At 41.0% G+C, this 19,885-nt stretch overlaps 1 protein-coding gene and 1 long non-coding RNA gene across 4 annotated transcripts in view; both read left to right on the forward strand.

Annotated features, from left to right (window-relative positions):
• Window positions 1–19,885, forward strand: part of LOC140588901 (NLR family CARD domain-containing protein 3-like) — a 97,501-nt gene that overhangs the window by 35,165 nt on the left and 42,451 nt on the right. For all 3 annotated transcript variants that reach the window (XM_072711534.1, XM_072711535.1, XM_072711540.1), the window contains exon 4: window positions 3,845–3,946. In XM_072711534.1, the coding sequence (XP_072567635.1) occupies window positions 3,845–3,946 (102 nt within the window). The remainder of the gene's footprint in view (window positions 1–3,844; window positions 3,947–19,885) is intronic.
• LOC140588945 (uncharacterized) lies at window positions 16,028–18,325 on the forward strand. The gene is made up of 2 exons (XR_011990174.1): window positions 16,028–16,158; window positions 16,667–18,325. It is a non-coding gene; the product is annotated as an uncharacterized lncRNA (long non-coding RNA).

The raw sequence follows: 19,885 nt of genomic DNA on the forward strand, positions 1-19,885 counted from the left end.
GACTAAAAAATGTATACCTATCAGCTATGTAGGATAATAAAATAAATGAATTATAACTTGTAGCTCACGCAGAACCCTGTGTATTTTGGACAAAAAAGGTAAAATTCAGGCAGGCCTATAAAAACAGCGAACCTCAACCCCAAAGCCCAAGATATTATTTTGTGTTTTTTCTCCCAGCAAGACAGTTAAAACAACATAGATTTGTTCAGCAGAGGTCTTTGTCTAATTTAAAAATAAAATTTATTGTAAGGCAGAATTTGATAATGTGTGGGCTTATATGTATAAAAGATCTAGACAGAAAATACAGTAGAAATGGCAGGTCTCATACCTTTATTTTTATACCTGTATATAAATTAATAGAAGCAGCATGAAAAATACACTCACAATGTATCTGAAATGAAATAATGGCTTTGATGTTAAAGTATCAAATGTTAACTTTACTTCTTCAATGCAATCAACAAAATTTGATGGGTGGGTGATTTTTAATTTGGTGATTGGAAAGGAGCAGTTACGACCTCAAAAGGGAGGCACTTTCAGTTCAGTCATTCAGGCTAAATGGCAGGACACCCCCCCATCCCCCCCCCATCCTGCATGTACCTACTTGTAGTTGAATCTCCGACTCTCAGTTGTATGAAACTCTTGTAGCACTTCCTTGCTGTCAGTTTTGATGTCATGGTGAATGTTCATTACAGGAAGCCCAGGGCGTCAGCTGTCTGAGAAACTTGCTGAGCTTGTCGGTGCAGATTATTGGAATGATGTTACATCACTTATTATTGTGTGGAACATGAAAGGTCGACCTACAGGCCAGATTTACTACTGAATTATAAACATGTCATGGGTTGGTGCCTCTTCTAATTGGTGAATGGGCTGACAGAGTCCTTCGTCCTCCACTATGGAAAATTACTGATCATCCAATGCAATCATCTCCATTATTTTAGTAAAGTTGTTTCTTTAGCTCTGGTGCTGCTAACTTTGAATACTGATAAAGCTTAAATATCGGCCAGCAGTATTGGTAATTTAAGCAGTACATTGGTGAATGAAGAAATCACGGGCCTCTGGGGACAAACCTTTCTGCAACATAGTTCCTGGCTACAAGTTCCTGGGCTGTCTCTACCAGGGACTTTTCTAGCTCGTGACCACTTTCATGTGTCACTTTCACACCGTATAACAGGAACTGGGACCTTCATGCTAAATAAGCATGGGAGACACAAAAAAGGTTGTAGGCTAAACTTCATAATTTCATACAAAACTACACCACCACCCTAAAACAATGGAGAAATGAACACCTTGTTATTTGTTAGTTTTTGGGGGATTGATCACAGTCTAAATGGGACACAGTCTTTTATTTATATGGCCATGTTATTTTACTGAATCTGGCCAGCAGGTTGATCTTTCGTTTTCCACAGAATAAAACATGGCACCGGAGATATTTGACAAATGTATATTCATTATTGGTCTACTTTTCCAATGCAGAAATATGGAGGCACAAGCAAAAAGGTTTTCATTGATGCATTAAATGTAATTGAGGTACAAAAATAATTCCATCTGCTCAGATTTTGCTCCAGTGCTTGTATCTCTTTTCCCAGCACTTCCACATAACTTCCAAGTCAGTTCCAGTGCTTGTGGTCAAACAATCAGCAAGTTATTGCTATGAGCCCCATTGCAGTGTTTGAATGAAAAGTACCTACTCCAGAATATCCATCCATCCATCCATCCATCCATCCGTCTTCTGTAACTGCTTGTCCTATTCAGGGTCACGGAACTCCAGAATGAGACTTAAAAGAGGTTCCAGAACCGACTCCAAGGAATTACAATCTGGTGGGGTTTCTGTGGAGGGAACACAACAAAAGGTTCTCCTGGTTCCTTAAAAAAATTTTTTCCTGCGGTGTGAATGTGCCCTGTGAGAATCAATGTGTTACATTAGCATCAAATGCTAGCAGAATTAGCATTAGCTTGAGTAAATTTGCATTATGAATCCATTCCATTCAGTTGTGCTATATTACTTTTACAAGTAAGAGGTTGGAAATTTTAAGTTCCAAGTTTTCGGGAATGCATATATACATAGCGATGTGCGCTACTACTAATAATGAAATATATATAGAATATACCCTTTATTCCTTCAGATAATCCATGCATGTCACTGTAGATAACTGGTTCTTTCTTGTCTCTGTGCATTTCCACCAATCAGATAGTGGTGACACACACAGATAGGTTTGGTCAGTCTCTTGGCTGTGTTAGTAAGCAGGGCCATGTCAGCAGGGCTATAGGTCGGATACAACTCACATACTTTACAATGGAAAACTGTCTCTTTGCCGGACATCTACATATAAAAATGGCCATGGACTGTCTTCACAAGGTGGGGGACTTCGCTCGGGGCCCCCCTAAGGCCTTGGGGCCCCTGTGCCCAGACCCAGTGGGCCAAGCCGTATTCGACCCATGAACCGAAGTGTGGGGGGAAAAGTAGTAGAGCAAAAATATGGCAATGGAATTACATTTCAGTGCAAACATCGGTTTTTGGTTCACAGTTTGGTGCAATTTTGGTACAGCAGTGAAAACAGAATTCTTTTTTTAAATTATTTGTTATTAAAACTGCAAACACAAACACAGGAACAGTTGCAATTCAAAGGCAATGTGTCTGTCCATGTGTCTGAATAACAAAATCTAAGAGCACAGTAATATATTAGTATGGTGTAGGACCTCATTCTGCAGCCAGTACAGCATCAGTTCATCTTGGGAATGACAGATACAGTGACAGTCCTGCACAGTGGCCAGAGGGATTTTGAGCCATTTGTCTTGCAGAACAGTGGCCAGGTTACTACGTGATGCTAGTGGAGGAAAACGTTTCCTGACTCGTTCCTCCAAAATACCCCAAAGTGGATCAATGATATTCAGATCTGGTAACTGTACAGGTCATGGGAGATGTTTAGCTTCATTTTCATGTTCATCAAACTACTCTGTCAGTATTTCTGTGTGTATTTGTACATTATCATCCTGATACATGGCACCAATTTCAGAGTACAATGTTTGACCCGTGGGGTGAACATGGTCCTCCAGAATGGTTTAGTTGTCCTTGGCAGGGACACACACATCTAGAACAAGTCCTGGGCTTAGGGAATGCCATGATATTGCAGTCCAGACCCTCACTGATCCACCCCCGTGCTGCACTCTGGGTACGTAACAGTCCGGGTGGTGAGTCTCTTTGGGGCTTTTCCACACTGTAACTGTAGGAAAGACAGTGAAGGGGGACTCATCAGAGAACAATACACGTTTCATATTATCTATAGCCCAAGATTTGTGTTGCTGGCACCATTGAAACTGATGTTTGGCATTGGCATGAGTGACCAAAGGTTTGGCTATAGCAGCCTGACCATGAATATTGACCCTGTGAAGCTCTCCACAAACAGTTTTGGTGGAAACATGAGAGCCAAGACGCTGATTTAATTCTGTAGTGAGTTGGGCAGCTGTTGTTTCATGTGTTTTGGATACAATCCGGGTTAGTGCCTGGACGTCCCTATCAGACAGCTTCCTCTTGCGTCCACAGTTACTTCTGTTGGATGTGGTCCATCCTTCATGGTGGAATGCCGACATTACTCTGGATACCGTGGCTCTCAGTTCACCACAAAGACTCACTGTCCTGGTCACAGGTGCACCAGTGAGACACGCACTAACAATTTTCCCTCTGGAAGCTACAGGAACAAGGCAGGGAATAACCCAGGATGGGGCACCAACTCATCACGGAGTTCTCATAATTATTCTTGTATAAGATAATGACCTACTGTATGTCACAAAATCCCACGGGCTCACGGTTTGGTGCAATTAAAGTGCAGCAATTTCATTTTCACAGAAGCCCCAGCAGGAGTCATCTGGTCTGGATCAGTACAAAAATGGAGGGAGCTGCTTCTGAAATGATCCCCCCTGTGGAATGTAAAACAAAGAGAACTGAGAGGTAAGACAGAAGCTGTGTCTGATTGAACTGCTTTACAAACTGGCATAAAAAATCTTCCCAGCATTTTTGACAGAGAGAGTAATCAGTTGTAACTTAATTAATTACCTTGAGAGTTCAGTGATTTGTGTCTGTAGAGTAGATGATTTTATGATTATCATTCATTAAATGTAGTTTCCTTTAAATATCTGCATTTAATTGTATTCCCTGGACATCGTCCTCTGCTGCCACCTAGAGCTGCTGCATCAATTTTCAAAGGCATCCATTGGCCGCAAGATGATTTTCTAAATATTCTAAAATAAATTTTGTATTTCTACAAAACGCTTTCCAGTTGGAGTCTAGTAGTCGCTCATTGAAAACTCTATGAAATTTATTGTCGGGAATCCCATGTCCGCACTTACAGAATATATTGTTGTTGTTCTGAAAGCATCTAGGTTTGCATTTCCTAACTGAAGTGACAGTATTTTCCAAAAATACATATTCTAAAAAATGTGGTATTGAGTATTTATTTAATTCTAATCAATTATAAATAACAGTGATTATAGGAGTAATACCCGAATAAGACAGGAACACTGTCAGGGTCGTGTTGTGGAGAACATTGTGATTTATGGTAAATGATTGTTACAGCCCACTAGCTGCATGTCTCTTTGGGTCTTTAGTCAGGCCATAATATAAAAGCAGAAAGGGTTCCTAGCTATGACTGGCTCAGTGTGGAACATGTTAATGCGTGTAGATTAATAAACAGACCTCAGCATCTTCTTTCTCCTCATTTTTCTGCCACAGTCAGCCAGTTCTTTTGTAATAGAGGCAACAAACAGATCATCCATCCTATTAAATATGCTCACAAATAATGAAGTAGAGCATTAAACAAATAAATCAATAAACAGGAAAAAAAAAGCAACAACAGGCAAGTCTAGCAACTGAGATTGTAACAGTAATACTCAACTTTTCATATTGGAATCCTATTTTTAGGTGAGACTATTTCATATTAAAGTTAACTGTAAGCAGGCCTGCTTGCATTATGAGTTTTATGACAAATAAAAGTACATGAAGGTAGAACAGGAGGTTAAACAACTAAAGATTTAATGTGTCCACATTGTATGCATTATATTTATATAATGAGTATTTTCCTCTCGCTGTCCACAGTGTCCTGATGGAGAGAGCAGGCTCACCTGTACCCAGCTGTGTTTCCATGAAGAGTGACAGGTCAATGGACCCCCCAAACGCCTTCAGAGAGGGACCTTTTCCTACAGATCAAAGGTAAATATACATGTAAACAAACACAAGACACCCCCCTGCAGACACCCTTCTGTCACACATCACTCCTGTCACTCTTCCCCACCCACTCCACCCTGCCTGTACCCTCTTCTTCACTTTTTTATTGCGTTCTTCATTACTTTGGACAGTTGACCCCAAATATCTAATCTCATCCACCTTAACTGCTCCTACTCCTGGCCACCACACCATTCCATCACCTTCCCTCTCATTTACAAACATGTGCTCCATCTTGCTCTTACTGACTTTCATTCCCCTTCCCTCCAGTGCATCCCTCCACCTCTCCAGGCTCGTCTCAGTCTGCTCCCTCCTTTCACTACAGATCACAATGTCATCTGTGAACATCATAGTCCATGGGGTCTCCTGTCTGATCGCATTCCTCAGCCTGTCCATCACCATTACAGACAAGACAGGGCTAAGAGCCGATCCTTGGTGCAATCCCACCTCCACCTTGAACCAGTCCATCATTCCTACTGCACACCTCTCTGCTGTCACACTGTCCTCATACAAATCCTGCACCAGCCTCACATTAACGGTGCCTGTAAATAATTAATTACTATATCCTGTTAAGTCATCAGACAAAGAAAACAAGAACAAGCAATTGCTTTCTTTAACAAAGGTGATATTTAAACTGTTGCTGATCCAGATCAGAATAAATGTGATATTTATGTGATTCACAATGAAACTCAAACGATAACAAAAGCATTTCGTTAATCACTATTAAAACCAAAAACGTGAGACACAAAACTTAACTGAAATTAAAACAACAAAAGCCATGATTAACTGAAATAAAATAAAAATTATTAGAAACCAAATTTAGTGAAAATTAGTGGCTTATATATAAAATCCTGCCTAGAGTCTATCAGCCTATATTGTTTTACCAAATGTCCCTCCTCTAAATAATTGATGGTCAGCATAGCCGACATTAAGCATGTCAAACTGATAAAATCACTTGTCCTCCCTACAATATTAAACCATGTTTCACACAAAGGATGTTTCTCATCCCTCTGTGTTGGGAGCTGGGTGGGAGCAAATATGTGGCCTGTCTGGGGTCCCCAGGACTGGGCTGAGAAACACTGGTTTAGATGAAATATGGACATGCAGTGAGCTGGATGCAAACACTCACTGGCGACTAGGACAGACTTTTGCTGCTGTTCACTCCCGAGAATGGTGGAGTTTGATGGCTGACATTGTGGATGTTTTGCTGGTAGCATTTGGAAGAGGGGAGAGTGACATTCGAGTGATTTAACTGATATCAGTGATTAAACATGCTAACCGAGAAGATGATTGAACAGTTTATGTAAAAAGTGACAAAATTCCTTTGACCGGAGCCTTCCAGCAGTCTGATGAAACAATGAGAGCTGAGGTGCTTATTGTGAAGGGTTCAGATGTTTTGGTCCAAGCTAATGGCGTTAAAGAGGAGCTGGTCATGCCTACGTACTTTTTTGAACGTGACAGGTTTGGAGTAAATTTTATGCCAGAAGAATTAATCAAAATTTTGAAAACTGGATGCAAATTATTAAGTATCAGAATGAAAATATACACTGCAAATATCCAAAAAATAGAATTAAATATTTTTTTTCTTCTTTGTTTTACTTCTGGATATTTAAGGGGTGGGCGGGTCTTAGAAGGGGGAGTAAATTTTACACATCTATTGGTGAACTGTAATATGGAGCGAGAACTTGAGAACTCCAATAACTATCTGAGCACGTCCACTCCATGACGCTTCAGAGAACCACAATGTGGCAGAAAGGCCCGGAGCCAGTTTTCAGCTGGTAATGCTGCCATGGAATTGCATGTTAGAGTGTCAGTGGATGAGACGAGACCTTCAGCAGTGCTGAGGCGACATGCAGCGGAGTTCCAGTGTAGCATGTATGGTGGGGAGGGATAGGAAGAGCCATTTAATTGTGCACCGCCTCTTAGTGTTGATTAGTCCAGGTGGCAGAGGTGATTTCTTCCTTTAAAAGTGTTGGAAGACTCGGTCGAGAAAGGGATAGCGCCTGGCAGGAAGTGATTCAAGAAGTTGTGGGTATGCATAGTGCAGACGGAATCATGTGAGTTTCCTCTTATGCTGCCTCCGGTTGTACAGTATAGTGGTTCATTGGAACTAATTTGGAGTGTTTTGTTTGTAGTGCGTTCTGATATTGGAAGCGGTATACGCAGTTGCGAGCCAGCCGAAGCGGCGCTTTGTTTTGGAGAGTGCATACACCGACTTGTTCATTGGTACTGATTTTACTTGAGTTTATTTTATTATCTGAATTAGCATAGTTTTACACTGTCTTTCTGATTACAGGCGGAGGCTTCGTCCACTCGGCCAGCCACCGTTTTTCCTGTGTCTCAAAGTATTCAATGTATTTTTCTTTTTTTCCTTGTTATAATTTGGTGTTTGGCTTTGCGGGCCTAGTCAAGGGATGGGAATTAATTTGGAGGCCCGCATATTATTTTTTTTATCTTCTTTGGGGGCCCCAGGCTGACATGGGTAGGGGCCCCTATGTGGGCAATTCCAGCTATTTTTTGGAGCCGAAAGAGAAACAAGTGGGAATTTAAAACGATGGAACATCAATAATCATAATGCGGGATGTCAGCGGGGGGGACAATGCACCGTGGCAAGATATTTTGCAATTGAAAAATATGATGATACACAGTGAAGATGTTTAACAGTGTTCCGTGGCACACAGTCATTTATTAATGTTAACACAAGAGGGCGCAATAGGCATAATAGTTTTGCTTTTAGATTTTTCACTGCCCTGCCAAAAAAAGAAGTCGCCATTTGATATTTGCTTTGGACTGCCTTTAGCTTTGATTATGGCAGACATTTTTCATGTCATTGTTTCCAGAAGTTTATGCAACATCTGCATTTAGTTTCATACATATGTACATCCATTTTTCATTGAGATGTTGTATTGACAAAGTGAGTTGAATCACTCCATGAAGTCTTCTTCAGCATATCTCAAAGACTTTCAATGGGGTTAAGGTCAACACTCTGTGGTCACCAATTCATGTGTGAAAATGATTCCTCATGCTACTGAACCACTCTTTGACAACTGGAGCCTGATGAATCTTGGCTTTCTCACCCTGGATTATGCCCATTAGGGGTGTAAATCACAGCTTTCCTCGCGATACGATACAGTATCGATTCCTTAAGCCGACGGTTCGATTTTTTTTAATACCTCAGAAATTCCCACAATACAATGCGATACGATACGATTGATTCAGTTCCATACTGCGGATAATAGTCGAAATGAAGAAATTTCACACAATCCTTTACATTTCAATGGGTTAAAAAAGACAAATATAATTACCATTTTATCATATTTTATTTGGAACTGTAAACAAAATCTAGTGTAGTCAAGTATGTCCCATAAATCAGGCAAAATAAAGTGCAATAAGGTAAAAATAAAAACTTTGGATGGATGTAGATTAACATGGTGAATAATTTTTATTTTGAATCAAGTCTTCTCCAGACAAATACAAAAGTGTAACAAAAAGTATGTCCATAACTGTCATGAGCTGCTCGTATGACCCTCTCCTGTGCTAGAGGCTTCTTACTTGGTCCAGCTCCCCCATTCATTTTTATACCCTTTCTTAAGTTTAGTAGAAATAAATTGGAGGGTAACTAGGCGACTCGGTAGCTTGCAGCAGCTGGTGCGGTTGAACGCGTCATCCATCCTCTATTTTTTATGCCACACGATCTACCCACACTACCTTTGCGGTCGACCAGTAGATCGCGATCGACCTATTGGGCACCCCTGGTGTAGACCATGTATACTTCGGAGTGGATCATGAAAACAATACTGGAACAGGCGAGAAAATAAAAAAGCATGAATCGATATTTATGCGGTCACATCGATGCATCGGATCATTTGCCGTTGAATCGATATATCGATACAAATCGATGTATTGTTACACCCCTAATGCCCATGACATCAGGAAAGAAAAAATCCATTCATGATGGATGGAGGTGTAACCTGGCCAGTCAGTAGATTCAGGTACTCAACTGACTTTACTTTATTGCTGCATGACATTGCTGAGCTGTAATAATGATCCAGTCATTGGCTTTTTAAGTATTTGCCGGTTTAAATTCAAATGGGAACCTTTTTTTTGGCCGGGCAGTGTATTTTTGCATTTTGCGATGGAGTCTGCAGAACAAAGAAATCACTGCAAGAAAAACAGAAACATTTTGAAAACAGCATTTTTGTAAATTTAAATGCCTATAAAGGAAAAAAAAAAAGCACTGTGAGATCTTAGTATGTTTTCTGTATTCATTTGTTGTTGTATATATTGTGAGTGTTTAAATAGTTACATCTATTTAAATACAAATGTAGGTTATTATTCCCCCAGCAGCAGCAGTGGTAGTCAGTGTCAGTGCAGGACCTTTGTCTCTCCATAAAATGCCTATTTTAGCGGCGGCACAGAGGGCAGCGCTGTGGCTTCACACCCCCAGTGTTGGAGGCTGAGCCCCCTGTCTGTCTGCAGCTGCACGCTCTCCCTCTATCACATGGGTTTCCTCCTGCCGTCCAAAAACACGTGTTTAGGCTACTTTCTAAATTCCCCATGACATATGACAGCCTCTGTGTGTCTGTGTCCTGTGATGGACTAGAATCCCCCCCAGGGTGAACCCGTATCCTAGGCCTTCTGCTGTCTGAAATAGACCCCCCCACCATGCCCCACCCCCAAACCGGGATAAATGGCTGGAGGATGGATGGATTAATGGATGGATATTTGTGTTTTATTCACAGGGGCCGAGAGAAAAGATGTAATTCACACCCACATAAAGGAGACTTATCATCCATCTTCAAGGTGTGCATTTATTACTGAAGTATATTTTCTAAACTTTCACCTAAACTGACATACATCTTCTGCAGATATACAACAAGTCATTGAATCTATCAAAGGACTGATATTTACAACTAATTCACAAGTGAAATCATAAAATGATTCGGTGCCAGGAGTGATAATAATTAAACTGTAACTGTTCATTTCAGTTACTGGAGGAAAAAGCTCAAACGTTTCTGAAGGATGAGCTGATGAAGTTGAAAAGGTACCTGGATCAGAATGACCCAGAATGCTCTGAGCCTCAGCTGGAGGAGGACAATGACCTGGACAGTGATGGTCAGATGCAGAAGACCTGTGGTAGAGAGGGAGCTCTGAAGATCACACTGCACATCCTGAGGACCATGGAGCAAAATGATCTCGCTGACATGCTGGAGAAGAGTAAGAGCTGTACCTCATTCAGTGTGTTTGATTTACCACAGAAACAAAGTTTATGAAAAAATGTGTATTACATTTCAGTTTATCATTTATTTATCTTGATGTAATTTGGGATATTTGAGTAAAAAAAATGTTTTTTTCTCGTTTAATTTCAGGGCATCTTCTGTCACAGTGTCAGCACATAATCAAATGTAACCTGATGAAGAAATTTGAGTGTGTATTTGAAGGGAAAGCTAAGGAAGGACAGCCAACACTTCTCAAAGAGATTTACACAGAACTCTACATAACTGAAGGGGGAGCTGGAGGAGTCAATGATGAACATGAAGTGAGACAGATTGAAACAGCATCCAAGAAAAGGGTAACAGAAGATACTACAGTCAAGTGCAATGATATATTTAAACACTTACGTGGGCGTGTGACACCTATCAGAACTGTACTCACAAAAGGGGTCGCAGGTATCGGGAAAACAGTCTCTGTGCAGAAAGTTATTCTTGACTGGGCAGATGGAGAAGCAAACCAGGACATTCACTTCATATTTGCTCTTCCTTTCCGGGACCTGAATTTGATTAAGGATGAATACAGTCTGATTGATCTGCTTCACCACTTTGTCCCAGAATTGAAATCGCTTGAATCCACTGAGCTGTGTAGATACAAAGTTTTGTTGATTTTTGATGGTCTAGATGAGTGTCGTCTTCCTCTAGATTTTCAGAACAATGAGAGCTGGTTTGATGTAACAAAGAAAACATCACTGGATGTGCTGTTGACTAACCTCATTAAGGGGAATCTGCTTCCATCCGCTCTCCTCTGGATAACCTCCCGGCCAGCAGCATCCAATCAGATACCTCCTGAGTGTGTCCACCAGGTGACAGAGATACGAGGTTTCAATGATGCCCAGAAGGAGGATTATTACAGGAAGAGATTTAGTGATCAGAGTCTGGCCAGTAAGATTATCACACATGTGAAATCATCAAGAAGCCTCTTCATTATGTGCCACATACCTGTGTTCTGCTGGATTTCAGCCACTGTCCTTGAAAGGCTTTATAGTGAGATGGATAGTGGAGAAATTCCAAGGACTCTGACTGAAATGTACACACACTTCCTGATCTTTCAAGTGAGTTTAAAAAGTGACAAGTATATGGAAAAACATAAAATCAAGCTTAATAAATACACCAAATCTGGGAAGAAATTTCTTTTAAAACTTGGTAAACTGGCTTGTCATAACCTTGAGAAAGGCAATCTCATATTTTATAAGCAAGATCTGATAGAGAATGGCATTGATGTCACAGAGGCTTCAGTTTACTCTGGAGTGTGCACAGAAGTCTTTAAAGAGGAGTATGGGTTGTACCAGGAGAAGGTGTACTGCTTTGTGCATCTGAGCATTCAGGAGTATCTCGCTGCTTTATATGCGTTTCTGTCAAACTCATCAGCTGACCTACTGAAGACTGCAGTGGATGAAGCATTAAGGAGCAAGAATGGACACTTGGACCTCTACCTCCGCTTCCTCCTTGGCCTCTCAACAAAGTCCAGTGAGATTCTGTTACAAAGGCTACTGGGCCAGAAAAGAACTCTGTTACAAAAACTACTGGGAGAGACTAGTCCCAGCTCACATAACATTAAGGAAACGGCCCAGTACATCAAGGAGAAAATACAGAAGAATTTATCTGCAGAAAGGACCATCAACCTGTTCCACTGTCTGAATGAACTGGGTGACAATTCTCTAACAGAGGAAGTACAAAGATACCTGAGTTCAGGAAGTCTTTCAGCAGCAGACCTCTCACCTGCACAGTGGTCAGCTCTGGCCTTTGTGTTACTGATGTCAGATAAGGAGCTGGATGTGTTTGATCTGAAGAAATATATCAGATCAAATGAAGGTCTTCAGAGGCTGCTGCCTGTGATCAAGAAATCTAGGACAGCTCTGTAAGTGATCTTACATCCGTCTGTTGCTAAAGAAGTACAGATGCTATTCATGATACTGCTTTTATATCTTATCAAAACAGTTAGAATATATTTATATAGACCACCGAGGAATTAATTTTTGATTCTGCAGGAATTATTTTGATACTGCAGGATATGTATATATATTTAACGTTCTTGGTGTGGTGTGTGGTTCAGTGGGTTTGGAGACTCTGCTTGTGGTCAGAAGGTCACCGGTTTAAATACCTGGCTGGCAGAGTGATGCTGGTTTTGGGCCCTTGAGCAAGGCCCTTACCCCCCAGCTTCAGGGGCGCTGGATGCTACCCAACCCTGCACTCTGACCTCCAAATTTACTCTCACCTGTATGTGTTCGTCAGAGAGAGTGAGATCAGAGAGGCGACAGAACTACTTTACCAGGGAGATGAATAAAGTTTTGCTATTTCATCCCTATCTGACAGGATTGATAATTGTTTCATTAGTGTTTTGGACATTTACCAAGTTCACAGGTACAGCAAAACAAAATAAGGATTTCAGTCATGGTGTCAGCAATTCAAAAGTCATATAAAAATTAATGAATAAAAAAAACTTAAGCTCTTCTTGACATTCAAATCCCACATAAACACGCACATACACATATCCCAGGCAGGAACTGAACCCAAAACTCTAGAACCCCTGGGTCGGCTGTAGTGCTGATCACTGAGCCCCAGCGCTGCTCAGAGCTTTATAAAAATACTTATGCATATATTACAGAGTCTCAGGGTAATTCACCCTGTAGGGTCATTAAACAGCAGGTTTATCTCTGCTAGGGAGTCTCAAGTAAAAACTATTTGTGTTTCTGACTAGGACAGGGAAACAGCAAAATAACTGATATATTTAAATATCTGGATTTTAGAGCATGTTCACTCTCATGTCCTTATTCTTGTAGGACAATACAGAGCAGGATTTGGGAATGTATGACGTATGAAAATGTACAGCAGAGAGTGAAAATACACAGTAAACTCACAGGAGAAGCTGTATTGTACCAAAATCTATTCATCTGAATACATTGATCCAGTCCTGACCCATTACACTTTTCATGGTATTTGTGCCTCGAATTGAAAGTATTCACTGTATTCTTCATGACGGGGAACATGAGGAACATCAGAGGATTGTCTAGTTCCTTTTGAAGCATATGCTGCCTCACTTATTGTATTTAAAAATAAAAATGTTTATTTTGGTATTGGATATACCTGTGTGGTGTATGTATTTTTATCTTAGTATGTTTCCTTTTCCAGCCTGAACAGCTGTAATCTCACAGAGACATGCTGTGAAGTGTTGGCTTCAGCTCTCAGATCAAACTCCTCTCAGCTGACAGACCTGGACCTGAGTGACAATGACCTGCAGGATTCAGGGGTGAAGGTGCTCTCTGCTGGACTGGGGGATTCATACTGTACACTGGAGATACTGAGGTCAATATTACTGATTATTCCACAGCATAAACTTTAATTATTGAAATCTGTATTGCAGTCTCACATTTACTTAAAAGTAATACTCATAGTGGTGAGGTGATTTTATTTATTGGAAAGATATTGTCTGTCTCTCTGCAGGCTGTCAGGCTGTAGAGTCAAAGAGAGAGGCTGTTCTTCCCTGGCTTCAGCTCTGAGGTCAAACTCCTCACACCTGAGAGAGCTGGACCTGAGTAACAATGACCTGCAGGATTCAGGGGTGAAGCTGCTCTCTGCTGGACTGGGGGATTCACACTGTAAACTGGAGACACTGAGGTCAATATTACTGGGTATTCCACACTGTAATCTGTAATTACTGAAATTTTAATGGGAGTCATCACATTTACTTTAAAGTAATACTCATAGTGGTGAGGTGATTTTATTTATTGGAAAGATATTGTCTGTCTCTCTGCAGGCTATCATTCTGTAGAGTCACAGAAGAAGGCTGTTCTTCTCTGGCTTCAGCTCTGAGGTCAAACCCCTCACACCTGAGAGAGCTGGACCTGAGTGACAATGACCTGCAGGATTCAGGGGTGAAGCTGCTCTCTGCTGGACTGGGGGATTCACACTGTAAACTGGAGATACTGAGGTCAATATTACTGGGCATTCCACACTGTAATCTGTAATTACTGAAATCTTATTTGGAGTCATCATATTTACTTAAAAGTAATACTCATAGTGGTGAGGTGTTTTTATTTAATGGAAAGATATTGTCTGTCTCTCTGCAGGCTGTCAGGTTGTAGAGTCACAGAAGAAGGCTGTTCTTCCCTGGCTTCTGCTCTGAGGTCAAACCCGTCACACCTGAGAGAGCTGGACCTGAGCTACAATCACCCAGGAGACTCAGGAGTGAAGCTGCTCTCTGCTCTACTGGAGGATCCCAGCTTTAAACTGGAGAAACTGAAGTGAGTACAGAATGTGTGTCTGTCCCTGCTATAGACTTGTGTATGTGGAGAAAATGCAACAATTAAATAAATGGATACAGCAGTTCTATGTCATTCTGCTTCTGCTATAGTGTGGATCACAGTGGAAAGTGCAGGACCAGACCAGGGTTCCAGAAATGTAAGTTTTTTTTTATTCTTAATATCATTAATACTACTTTATGATACCATTCGCATAATTATTGTGTGTGTGTGTGTGTGTGTGTGTGTGTGTGTGTGTGTGTTTGTGTGTGTTTTTAAAATAGGGGCTGGTTTGGATTTAAAGATGACTACTTCCTTATATAAAAAATAGTCTGGGAAAATCTGTAGAAATACAATCTTTTTTGACATTTGTTAGTATTTTCGTAAGAAAGCATCAGTAATCTCCCCAAACTGGCTGGGACACTGAACGATGGGAGTTTCGGGCCTTTTTAATGAGCCGGATCATTTGGCTCAGCTCACCAAGAAGAGTCGGCTCTTCCGGCTCCTAAACGGCTCTTCGTTTTATCACTTCAGTCCAGCCAGATTCAGCGCTGTTTTGACCCATGACTGATATGTGTACTAAACCTTATAATTTCCTTAATACCATAATTTTACATTATGTTTGGTATAAAGACTAAATGTAAAAACATCAAACACTACTACACATGTATTGAACATTTTATAAGTGGAAAAGTTGTTTTTCTGGTTGATCTAACAAAAAAAAGTCAAATAACTTAAATAACTAATAAAAAAATAAAAATACATAAATTACAACGTGCAAAACAGCAGTATCCAACAGTTTTAGTTGTATCTGTCCATTATAACAACCATCAACTTTCTAACAGTGTTACATTTTAACATTTCCTTTGGGGCAGAAAGGCTAATTGCCTCAGCTTAGACGGGCTGATCCGGCTTCTGGCAGTAGCAGCACGCTAGCCTGTCTTTTTTCTTCCATCTGAACTGTTGGATGCGCAGTTCTTAAGTGTCTGAGAAGGTTGCTTGTGGACCCTGCTCGAAATGACAGCTTCATCTTCAAACTGTGCATTCTGCCTTTGAGTTATCATAGCTATCAAAATGCATCCAAATGTCGTTTCGTTTCCGTTGTCACTCATCTTACCTACTATTCGCGCACCACACTCCCTCTCTTTCTCTCCTCCTCTCCTCTCCTCCTGCTCTGTACCTGTACACCGTCAGCACGCGCACCCCCGCCCCTCCCTACGTTTAACCTGATGGTATGAACCTTGTCTGACTCTTCACGTGATTGGTCGCGCGGCTCGCACGACTTCAGTCACAGTCAGAGCAGAGCAGAGTGGAGCGTTGAGCCGCGGAGCCGTTTTGCTTTCTGAAAATGTCTCTCGGTCAGGAACCGGATCTTTTGAACGGCTCGTTCGCGACCGACACATCACTAGTCTCTGAACGCTGCTGGAGGGAGGTATGTGTCCGAAGTGGTTTGAAGCAAGTTCTTATTTTGCAGCAAAGCTAAATTAACTTATACTGGTACTCGTTGGGTACAATTTCATGTTTAACATGTTTGATGAATGCTGTTTATAATTTTATTTACCTGTAATTAAGCATATTAGTTTAACACGCGCAGCATCACGCGCATCTTTCCGCCGGCGTCACGCGGGCGTCCGACAATTCCCGAGGTATTTCACATACTTGAATTCCTGCTTCGTTTTTATATTTTGTGTATCGTACAGAATAATAGAGCTCAGGCTAAAGCGCAGTTCGGTCCCCAGTGAGTCTCTCAGCGCGGCGTGTCTCACAGCGCAGGGGGCAGCCGGAGCGCCGCAGACTCGGGCGGCTACATGAGTATATTGGGAATGAAATGTGTGTATTGGAGCGAGTTCTGTGTTAGTGAGTGTGTGAGGTGTGACAGTGATAATGATGGAGATGCTGGGCTTCGTGATGGGATTAATCGCTCTTCCTCTTGCCTACAGACTCCTGCCAGCTGACGCTGGACCCCAACACAGCAAACAGCCGCCTGTCTCTGTCAGAGGGGAACAGGAAGGCGACATGGAGGACAGAGCAGCCATATCCTGATCATCCAGAGAGATTTGACTACTGGCACCAAGTTCTGTGCAGAGAGAGTCTGACTGGTCGCTGTTACTGGGAGGCTGAGTGGAGTGGAGATGTAGCCTGGATAGGAGTGACTTATAAAGGAATCAGGAGGAAAGGAGACAGTTCTTACTGTGGGCTTGGATACAATGACAAGTCATGGAGTCTGTTCTGCTCTCCTGTCAGTTGCTCTGTCTGTCACAATAATAAACAGACTTTCATACCCATAAAGCTCTCAGGCTCCCGCAGAGTAGGAGTGTATCTGGACTGGGCGGCTGGTACTCTGTCCTTCTACAGAGTCTCCTCTGATAGACTGACCCTCCTGTACAGCTTCACCTCCTCATTCACTGAACCCCTCTGCCCAGGGTTTAGGGTTTATAACTCCTCCGTGTCCCTGTGCATGCTGGGATAGCTCACTGTGTGCTGGAGGAATCATTTTTACCGTATCAGAGTGTCACATGTCGCTGCTTCTCTATGGCAAAAAAGGTAAAATATCTGCTTTTTAACCAGTATAACCCTTTTCACTCTGTCTGAAGTGTGATGTAAATTAGATTAAAATTAATGACTGGGTTCGGCAAGGTGCACAAACGTAAAATAAGTGTATTTGTTTCTGATTAAAATGTAATTAAATATAATCCTGATGATTGGGGGGCTTTTCCTCTCCTCTTATATGTACATTTTATATATTTATGTCTATATATTGTTTTTGCTACCTGTACATTGACAATAAAAGCTTCCTATTGTACCTAATTACTGTCCTGGTTCAGTGCTGCTCAAAGCATAACTGAGTTAAATGAGTAACATAAATCATGTAATACAGTTAAATGAATACACTGTAATGTAAATGAACATAACTAACACGATTAGATTAAATCAGCATATATAATAACCATGTAAAAGGAGACGGGAGACATAACTGCGAAAGCAAGAAATATCCGTAGAGTTAAAAACAAAAAAACGTGACAAATCACATTAGTATCTGTAACGGACCGCGAGTGTCCCTGTATGTGTTTTCCTTTCTTGCTATTTTGCTTTGGTAAAATTATATATATATGTTTAATTGATTTTCTAATTCATGTATGAATATTTTATTCTGTATGTGCTTAGTATGGTTGTATGTGAATTTATGGATAAAATTTGAGCGTACCTGCGCTTTTGAATTTTGTCCTGCGGGTGATCCCGTAGTTTGCATAAAAGGAGGTCCCTTTAAAGGTAGTTTAAAGACGTAAATGAGGGAAGCTGCTTGTTTGTATTGGAGGCTTAATTTGTGCTTCGTTTGTATAAAGAAAAGGACTGTTATATCAATATATTTGCATTCCTTGGGGAGCGCAGCAAGGTACGTTTTTTATAATTATGATTGTAATTTGTATTTATGTATTAGATGTATGGCTATGTTTGTGTTTATTGAAGTTTGTATTTGCGTGAATTAGATTGCTAAATGTTGTGTATACGTCTCAATACAGTTTTCACGGTGCTAAGATACCTGACGAGACGGATAGAGTTGTCGCTGTCTGAAACTTCAAATAAAGGGAAAAACTTAAGCACCTGTCGAGACTCTCTGACTTCTTATTGAAGTCATTATTTAACGTACCACAAAACATTAACCAGATAAAATATATTCTAAAGTAAAAGTAATAACATTTGGTGAAGTTAAAAAATTAGCATATTGGGGCAGCGTGTGGCTCAGTAGGCTAAGCCTGTGTGCTTGTAATCACAAAATCACCAGCTCAAACCCAGCCTCAGCATGTCTGCAGGTCCTTGAGCAAGGCCCTTAACCCCCAGCTCCCTGGGCACCCCAACAGGTGGCTGCCCTTCACAGACAGCTTGTTATACAAAGAGAAAGTTGAAGGAGGTATGAAAAGAATTTCCCCATGAGGGACAATAAAGGTTAAATTATAATTATATTTAGGAACAACGAAATTCCACTTGTGTCTTGATGATGGGGAATAATTTGTCAAACATTCCGCTCACCCAGAGAAAGGAGGGTCTCACCATCAATAAGGTGCTCTACAAATGACAAAGCAAAACCTTTATACATGCAATATGCAAACATTATCATTTTTGCATTTAGACAAAGTTTAAGATGAAATGTTTCATAATTCAAAGAACCTTTATATGTAGTGTTGGAGAGTAATGGTGAGTCTGCCATCAGAAATGAAGTAGCTGTCCAGACCATGGAAAGCTAGTTCCTCACTGGGCAGCACCACTGTCCAGTGTGGGTCTCCCTCAGCTATGCAGCACTGTAGGTGGCTGTTAAAGCTGGAGGCTCTTAGGATTTTTCCACATAGATTCCAGCTGCCCAAGACCCCAAATAAGAACATAAGAACATAAGAACTATACAAATGAGAGGAGGCCATTCGGCCCATCGAGCTTGCTTGGGGAGAACTTAACTAATAGCTCAGAGTTGTTAAAATCTTATCTAGCTCTGATTTAAAGGAACCCAAGGATTCAGCTTGCACTACATTATCAGGAAGACTATTCCATACTCTGATTACACGCTGTGTAAAGAAGTGCTTCCTTAAATCCAGTTTGAAATGTTCTCCCGCTAATTTCCACCTATGGCCACGAGCTCTTGTATTTGAACTAATGCTGAAGTAACTATTCGGTTGAACAGCATCTAAACCTGTTAGAATCTTATAGACCTGGATAATGTCCCCCCTCAGTCTCCTTTGCTTGAGGCTGACCAAATTTAGCTCAACTAACCTTAGTCTGTGATAGATCTTTATAAACAGATTCTAATTTATTAACCTTGCGCACACATCCTTAACCTACATCACTTAATTCCATTCTGTGTTCCCCTATATTCGGTCCGCATACAATCAACCCCAAGCATTATATTATAAAATAGAAGTTTCCAATTGTAACACTTTTATTTGATGTGCAAGAATAAACAACCCATGTGTGAAGAAACCACAGTACCCAGTACACACAAACACAGGAAGGACATCTGAACATTCTGCATGAGAGACAAACTGAAACTACAACATCACAGATACAGTATTTTATTATCTGTGTAATGGGCAGCACCCTGGGCTTTGAGTCTTGTGATTTGAGTTCAAATTGCAGTGGAGCTGTTAGAGGTTCTGTGATCGGAAGGTACA

The sequence above is a fragment of the Paramormyrops kingsleyae genome, chromosome 4 (genome assembly GCF_048594095.1).
Source record: "Paramormyrops kingsleyae isolate MSU_618 chromosome 4, PKINGS_0.4, whole genome shotgun sequence".
Taxonomy (NCBI): domain Eukaryota; kingdom Metazoa; phylum Chordata; class Actinopteri; order Osteoglossiformes; family Mormyridae; genus Paramormyrops; species Paramormyrops kingsleyae.